The sequence below is a fragment of the Macaca fascicularis genome, chromosome 9 (genome assembly GCF_037993035.2).
Source record: "Macaca fascicularis isolate 582-1 chromosome 9, T2T-MFA8v1.1".
Classification (NCBI taxonomy): domain Eukaryota; kingdom Metazoa; phylum Chordata; class Mammalia; order Primates; family Cercopithecidae; genus Macaca; species Macaca fascicularis.
In genome coordinates, this window is record NC_088383.1 from 108697908 (window position 1) to 108706599 (window position 8692).

Genomic DNA, 8692 nt, shown 5'->3' on the forward strand with positions numbered 1-8692 from the left:
TTCACCTTTCCCAATATAAAATGTTGGCAAAATATTCACCTCCTATATGATTCAGCAATTCTACTTCTAGATATATATCCAAAAGAATTGAAAGCAGGGTCTTGAAGACATATTTGCACACAACTCTTACCTTGTGCGGAGGGAGCAGCAGTGAGAGCGAGGTCCATAAGCTGGCACAATAAAGAACCAGGGCTGATCCCAGGTGGGCAGCGAGGCGGTACTGACTGACCCGAGGGATGTCATGGGAGTCTGGTTTTTCTTCTAGTCCGCTTTTCACCATATACCATCCCAAGAGACCCTAGAATCCCCAAGAGATGGAGCAAACAAAACAAGGTTAAAATGATCTGTTGAACTTTCTTTTTTTTTTTTTTTTTTTTGAGACAGAGTCTCGCTCTGTCACCAGGCTGGAGTGCAGTGGTGTGATCTCGGCTCACTGCAACCTCCGCCTCCCGGGTTCAAGGGATTCCCCTGCCTCAGCCTCCTGAGTAGTTGGGATTACAGGTGCCTGTCACCACGCCCGGCTAATTTTTGTATTTTTAGTAGAGATGGGGTTTCACCATGTTGGCCAGATGGTGTCGATCTCTTGACCTCGTGATCCACCCGCCTCGGCCTCCCAAAGTACTGGGATTACAGGCGTGAGCCACTGTGCCCAGCCTAATCTAATCTGTTCAACTTTACGGAAGAAGTGAGCTATCAGGAGTACTCTCTAACCCACCCCTCCTCTTTCCATACCCTCCCCAGTATGCAGTGTCCCAGGATTCATGACTTATCCACAATTCTTCACATATCACCATTAATACTTAACTACTACTTAGATCTGAAGTGTCCAATCTTTTGGCTTCCCTGGGCCACACTGGAAAAAGAATTGTCTTGGGCCATGCATAAAATACACTAACACTAACAATAGCTGATGAGCTTTAAGAAAAAAAAAAAAGGTCCATGGATATATCTCATAAAACTAGATTGAATGTTCTGGAGAAACTTTAAGGTAAATGCTTAAAAACATCTACTATCAAGTTAGGTTGGAATAAGACAATTATAAAAGTTTCAGGGGAAAATCATAAAAATCAGTAAGGTTTTGCATGCAGATTGCTTTGCAAATATCTAAGTTCCCACTCCTCTTTAAGCAAAAGCACAGTTTATGGGGATATAAGAAACCCGCAGTTGAAGGCCAATCTGGGGATGCATAGTCAAAGAAAAGGCCTTGATTTTTTAAAAGCTGGTAATGAACGTACAGATTTAAGCTTAAAAGTTTATGGTATGTATCATATTCTATGATTCTCTGCTTTAACTGGCTTTTTCAATTAACCAAACAACTGTCAGTTCCAATCATATGAGATCAGACAGCCCTTTCACCCCCACTTGCCCAGCTCAGTAGAATCAGGTCAAAGAGGTGGATTCTGCCACTTCTAAATATATACTCTTCTGGAAATCTTTTTGAGCATTTCTCTCCCCTTTCAAGATTACCCTGGATATTCTAATTACCTTGATTTCAACTGCATGAGACATTGAAAGATGAAGACATACACAGTGTGATTTACTAGCCCACTTTCTTCTCCCATACCTCATCTGACATCTTCAATTTCTGCCTCCCAAATAGTCCGTTTTCAGTGTTGGCTTGTTTTTGTAATTCTAAAATGTTAACTTTCATTTTGTTCTACCTGCCTTTCTCTTGTTACTATTAGACTTTGATTAATGTTTAACAATTACCTGTTTCTGCTGCCTCTATTTCTTCTCTCTCATCTCCCTCCTTAATCCCTTTTTTTTTTTTTTTTTTTTTTTTTTTAGACAGAGTCTTGCTCTGTTGCCCAGGCTGGAGTGCAGTGGTGCAACCTCGGGTCACTGCAACCTCCGCCTCCCGGGTTCAAGCAATTCTCCTGCCTCAGCCTCCCAAGTAGCTGGGCCTACAGGCCCACACCAACACGCCCAGCTAATTTTGGTATTTTAGGTAGAGACAGGGTTTCAATATGTTGGCCAGGCTGGTCTGGAACTCCTGACCTCAAGTGATCTAGCCATGTCAGCTTCCCAAAATGTTGGGATTACAGATGTGAGCCACTGTGCCTGGCCTTAATCCCTTCTAATTGGCTCACTTTCTTACCACTTCTGAGTTAAATTAACCAATTAGCTTCCTCCTGATTAAATTTTGATGATGTTTCTTTGATGCTCTGATAATCTCCTTTAGGATCTCTATACCTTGACCCAAATACTCCTATGTGTCTTCTCTCTTAATTCCTGGCTCAGTTTCACCCAACTTTTTTTTTTTTTTCATCATCCTAGCAGTACTAACCTGCTAATTGTGGGAATCTTTCCTTAAGAGGCGCTCAACTTACATGATTTTAATTGCCATTTATATATGAATCTCTCTCAGCTACATGGGTATTCTATAATCTTTCATCCCACAAAGTGTTTCTCTCTTTTGGAATTTTCCTGTATGCTTCTGTAGCATTCTAGCACAGGGATCCCACTTTCTTACAGCAGACAAGTTAGAAAAAGGGAAGAGACAAGAACCTAGGGAGGCACCCATGATGGGAAACAAACTACTTCCTGCAGCACGTGAAAATATACTACCGAGTGCTTACTGATTCCAGGCACAAAGCTAAGTACTTTAAATATGGATTATCTCATTTAATATTTACACAACTGGGCCTGGTGCGGTGGCTCAAGCCTGTAATCCCAGCACTTTGGGAGGCCAAGACGGGCGGATCATGAGGTCAGGAGATCAAGACCATCCTGGCTAACACGGTGAAACCCCATCTCTACTAAAAAAAAAAAAAATACAAAAAACTAGCCAGGTGAGGTAGTGGGCGCCTGTGGTCCCAGCTACTCAGGAGGCTGAGGCAGGAGAATGGTGTAAACCTGGGAGGCAGAGCACTGAGCTGAAATCCGGCCACTGCACTCCAGCCTGGGCGACAGAGCCAGACTCTGTCTCAAAAAAAAAAAAAAAAAAAAGAATTTACACAACTGTACATGGTGGCACTGTTATTATCCCCATTTACAGGTAAAGAAATCATAGCTTTCAGAGGTTAGGTAATTTACCTTACTAAGTGTCAGAGCTGGGGCTTGAAGCTAGGCCTGTGACACTAAAATGCATGCTCTTACCTACTCTATTAAAGTGACTCAGATTATTTCCTTAAAAACAATGCCAACTAGGGGCCAGGCGCGGTGCAGTGGCTCACGCCTGTAATCCCAGCACTTTGGGAGGCCGAGGCAGGCAGATCATGAGGTCAGGAAATCCAGACCATCCTGGCTAACATGGTGAAACCCCGTTTCTACTAAAAATACAAAAAATTAGCTAGGTGTGGTGGTGGGTGCCTGTAGTCCCAGCTACCGGGAGGCTGAGGCAGGAGAATGGCGTGAACCCGGGAGGCAGAGCTGCACTTCAGCCTGGGCGACAGAGCGAGACTCCATCGCAAAAAAAAAAAAAAAAAAAAAGCCAACTAGGAAGCTCCTGGGAGCATGTCTGGTTTCTCAACCTCGAATAAATCTTACCTGGAAGCAGACGAGGCCACAGAGGGCAAGAACACGTCCTTTCATGCCACGGCTGAGCCAGCCCTTTCTCCAAAAGTAGGCAGCAGGCAGGATGTACGCAAGGCCTACAAGGCGACCCCACATTCGGTGTGAGTACTCCATGTACCAGATGAACTTGAATTCTGTCAGTGTCATATCATGATTCAAGCTGGGTGAAATGGAAAGTCAAAAAAGAAGAAGGAGGAAACATCCTTCTGATTTTTATTTTCTTATGGAACGCAAAAACTTTCTTTCTCAGTCCTGCAACTTGGTAGGTCTGCCCTCTTCCTCATCAACGACCTCAGGATGACTTTGGATTTGGAGGCTTAGAAGAGAAGCTGACTAAACATAACTGAACCAAAGATCATGAAATAATCTAACCATTCTGAAGGGTTTAAGTGCAAAAGATCAAATGGGCCTACTGGGATGTTTACCTAATGTTCTTTCATACTTACATTTTAAATTCTGGAAATTGCTGGTATCTTTGGAATTCTGCTTCCCATTCCTCTTGGCTTGTAGGTGGCTTCATCTCCTTTATTAAATGCCAATCTACCATCGAGAGGCCAGACTCTGTCAGCCTTAGGATGGGAAAGAAATGTTGGGGTGTATGTGTAAGGCTGGATTACTCACAAAAGGTTTATAGCAACAAGTGGATCTGAACTTAATCTTGTTAAAGGTAAACACAATTGTTTCCTCTTTTGAGACATTTCTCTCTTACTGCTTAGAATTTTGTCAGAAATAGCTGCCATCAGGTACAAATTTATTTACCCTTATATTCTCTCAATCCTTTTCTTTCTTTTTTATTTTTTTTCCCGATTCTTTCTTTCACTAGCATTCCTTGACAGGCAAACTCAACTCCTACAGCCAAAGCAGTCTGTTCTAAATGCATAACCAACATTCCTTACCCAAGGAAAAGAGATCTGTTACATGTATACAGGTTTAGATTCTTGGGTGAATTTAAAGACAATACATTCAAATTTGTTGCACTTGCTCATAACAACCTATATAACACATAAGGTATTTTGAAATAAGGGATGTGGAATGTAAAGAGAATTTGAGGAAGGTATATTTGATTAAAACCAGAAACTTTTTCACCAAAAGGAGTTAGGATTCCTAAAGTAAAAGGCTGATTTTAGGCCTGAGGCAAGAAATGTACAAGATGAGCTTGGAATATCTTGTCATGCTAGAAAGGAAGGAAGCTATCAAAGGTAATTAGGGCCCTGCCAAAAAGTCACTAAAGCCAATTTCAGGAGATGCCCACTGACTAAAGATGGGACAATCTGAGCAAATCACTAACACCATCATCACAAGGAACTGAAACATTATCAAGTGTGTTTGAACCTATGATCTCATAATAAGCCTTAAAAATCCAAATGCTTTATTTGTTGCCTTTGGAGGATTTGGGGGACCAATTTATTATTTTGAAAATTGGTAAATAAAGGGAAAGAAGAATTAAGTATTTATCCTGCCTTTCCTATACAAATTATACCTTGGGATATCCAGATTGATGATGAGGGAAAGCTTTTTAGAGTTGAGCTAATAAAATGTTACAATTTTACTATGCTAATGAAACAATGGATCCAGGCAATGGTAATTAATGGCTGTTAACATCTATAATACACACCAGATATTCATGAATGTTCTATTCACCTACTGAAGTATTTTGCTCCCTCATCCCCAATTTGAATCTGATCAAACAACTACTCATTCACAGGAAGTAGACGGGATAAAGGAACATGTTAAATATCACATAGTTATGCAATCAGCAAAATCTAGACTGTGCATAACCATAGGACAAATGACTCGAGTTTCCTCAGCAACTAAAAGAGGGGGAAAGAGAGGAATATCTAAATCTATAGTCTCTTCAAAGATTTAAATGAACCTAAGAAACATGAACCAATTGTGATGCACAGAACTTCTTTGGGTTTAATTCAAACAAACCGTAAAAAAAGTTTTGAGACAAACTTGGACTCTGATTGAAAGACAAAAGATACATAAACAATGCACAGGTACCAGTTAAGACATAAACCAATCTTTATAGAAGGCTCCTACTAATAAAACACTTAAATGTTCTATAGCAGGGCAAGCCATCAGATGTGTTCCTTCTTTAAGGCCTCGGTTTCTCCATCTGTACAATAAGGGAGCTAGATTAGATGCTCTGTAAAATTCCTTTCTCCAACTGGGCGCGGTGGCTCATGCCTGTAATCCTGGCACTTTGGGAGGCCGAGGTGGCCAGATCACCTGAGGTCAGGAGTTCGAGATCAGCCTGGCCAACATGGTAAAACCCTGTCACTACTAAAAATACAAAAAATTAGCCGGATATGGTGGCATGCGCCTAGTCCCAGCTACTTGGGAGGCTGAGGCAGGAGAATCGCTTGAACTCAGGAGGCGGAGGTTGCAGTCAGCCGAGATCACACCACTGCACTCCAGTCTGGCCGACAGAGCGAGACTCTGTCTCAAAAAAAAAAAAAAAAAATTCCTTTCTCCTCAGTCAACCTGTGCTTCTACTTACAATCAAAATACCTGACTCACTATGAGCAAATTACTCACCTAGTTACTCCACCAAGAATAACTGCTCCAGCCACTGTTCCACTGCAGACCAGGAGCCATCGGCCCACCACCTGCTCGGCAGCCTTCGAGGGAAGAGACACTGTACCCCTTCCAGATTGCAAAGCTACTTCAGAGATGGTGCTGTATTGCCCTGGCCTCAAAGGGCGCCTGATGCAATCACACTAAAGATCAAGATAGACAAATTACAACTGGATAAACAGGGAATGGCTGCTACCCACACTCAACCCCATTCTGATTAGGGTGAAGTGCCATAGCATCCCCACAGCTATGTCTTGGTAAGTCATCATCTCTTATCTGGATTACTGCATCAACCTTCCAGCTGGTTTTCCAATTGGTTTCAAATCTAGCCTCACTCAAACCTATCCCCAACTACATGAATTTTCTCATCTCTGAATACTTCCCTCAGACTTCACTCTACTTACAGATATGGAATATTTTCTTTTACCTCTAGGTCTTTAAACATTTCTTTCTGGCTTGTACACTTCCTTTCGCCTGATTAATAATACCTACTGCAGATCTCTGCTTACATGTCACCTCCTCTGGGATTGTTCCCAGGCTCTTTAAGGTCTGCAATAGGTCACTCCCACAGCACACTGGACAGCCCTTAATACACTGTAATGTATAGTCAAGCATCACTTAACAACAGGGGCACATGTTCTGCCAAATGCGTTCTTAAGCAATTTCATCATTGTGTGAACCTCATAGAATGTACTTACACAAATCTAAAGGCTGGGTGTGGTGACTCACACCTGTAATCCCAGCACTTTGGGAGGCCGAGGCAGGGAGATCACTTGGGTCAGGAGTTTAAGACCAGCCTGGCCAAAATGGTGATACCCCACCTCTACCAAAAATACAAAAATTAGCTGGGCGTGGTGGCGTACGATTGTAATCCCAGCTACTTGAGAGGCTGAAATGGCAGAATCACTTGAACCTGGGAGGCGGAGGTTGCAGTGAGCCAAAGTCTCACCACTGCACTCCAGCCTATGCGTTGATGCGAGACTCCACCTCTCAAAAAAAAAAAAAAAAAAGAAGTACTTAGTGAAATCTAGATGATACAGCCTACTACACCCCTGAGGTATATGGTATGACTTATTGCTCTTAGGCTATAAATCTGTATGGCATGTTACGTACCAAATACTGTAACACAATGGTATTTGTTTATCTAAACATAGAACAATTACAGTAAAAATATGGTATAAAATATTTAAAAATGGGGCCAGGTGCAAAGGCTCATGCCTATAATTCCAAGGCTTTGGGAGGCCAAGGTGAGAGGATCACTTGAGGCCAGTAGTTCAAGACCAGCCTGGGCAATATAGCAAGACCCTCCATCTCTATTTTTTTAAAAATTAGGCACAGTGTCGCACACTTGTAGTCTTAGCTACTTAAGTGACTGAGGCAAGAGAATGCTTGAGCCCAGGATTTCCAAGTTGGGGGCTGCAGTGAGTTATAATCATGCTACTGCACTCCAGCCTGGGTGACAAGTAAAAAAACCCTGTCTCTAAAAAAGAAATTTAGAGAAAAAGATTTTTTTTTTTAAAGGTACACTTGGAAAGGCAGCTCTGTTATAATCTTACGGAACCATGACTGTATCTGTGGCCTATTGTTGACCAAAATGTTGTTATGCAGCACATCGCTGTCCCTTCAGGTTCATCTGTTTGTATCTCCCACTAAACTATGAGCTTTGGGGTAGCAGTGTCTGGTCAGTCTTGCTCTCTCCCTTCTGCTACCTTTGTTTCTAACACTGTTTCTTTATATAACGAGACCATGATAAAGATTTCACAAATGAATAAACTGACTTCCTCCAGGGCAGGAGTCTTATAATATTTATCTTTCTTTTTCCAGTTCCTAATATATAATAACCACTCAATAATTACTAGTTAAGCAAATGCATGCCCTCTTCTGACTATACCCCTGAGTCCAAAGATTCATGCTCAGTTTCCTACTTCTGATTAACCGAGTCACCTTTAGAAAAGTAACTTTAAGCCTCAATTTCCTTCTCTGTAGAATGCAGTTATACTTCCTCACCTGACTACTTGGAACTTTTTAAGCAAAAATAAACTATAAGGGTAAAAATTACTAAGCTTTTACCATGTGCAAAAGGCCTGATGTATATTAAAGAATGTAATCCTCATAACAAACCTTAAAGTAGGTATTGTTATCCCCATTTTACAGATAAGGAAATCGATGAACAGAAAGTTTAATTAACTTGGCCAATACCACATAGTAGGTCAATGGTCCAGATCTGAACCTAGGGGCTCTGAACACAAGGAAATGCGTTGTGAGTAAACTGTAAGGAGCTCCGGAAACGTGATGTGGGGCTCTCCATCATCTTTATCCCGGCCCTTTCACTCCATCCCCGCTCACGCGACTCGGAGTCCGCTGCAGTGCGGTACCTGTGCTCTAGGCGCTGCCCTAGGAGCCAGGAGCTGCAGACACTGCCTCCCCTTCAAGGCCCTAAAGGGCGGAAAGAGCAATCGCTGCATACTGATGACAGTGCACGGCCACCTCTTCCACAACCCAGAGCTCTGCGGTCTCCTTTCTCCGCCACGGAAAAGAGAAGCACTTCCGGGTCGGGCAGCGGGAACCCCGCCTTCTCTGGGGACCGGAGTGAACA

At 42.4% G+C, this 8692-nt stretch overlaps 1 protein-coding gene across 4 annotated transcripts in view; it reads right to left on the reverse strand.

Annotated features, from left to right (window-relative positions):
* COX15 (cytochrome c oxidase assembly homolog COX15) overlaps window positions 1-8645 on the reverse strand; it is a 62516-nt gene extending 53871 nt beyond the window's left edge. For all 4 annotated transcript variants that reach the window (XM_065521258.2, XM_065521257.1, XM_045361355.2 and 1 more), the window contains exons 1-5: window positions 8472-8645; window positions 6058-6239; window positions 3963-4085; window positions 3490-3676; window positions 131-298 (exon numbers count right to left, since the gene is read on the reverse strand). In XM_065521258.2, coding sequence (XP_065377330.1) covers window positions 131-298; window positions 3490-3676; window positions 3963-4085; window positions 6058-6239; window positions 8472-8561 — 750 coding nt within the window. In that variant the 5' untranslated portion in view covers window positions 8562-8645. The remainder of the gene's footprint in view (window positions 1-130; window positions 299-3489; window positions 3677-3962; window positions 4086-6057; window positions 6240-8471) is intronic.
* Window positions 8646-8692: the final 47 nt, after the last annotated feature.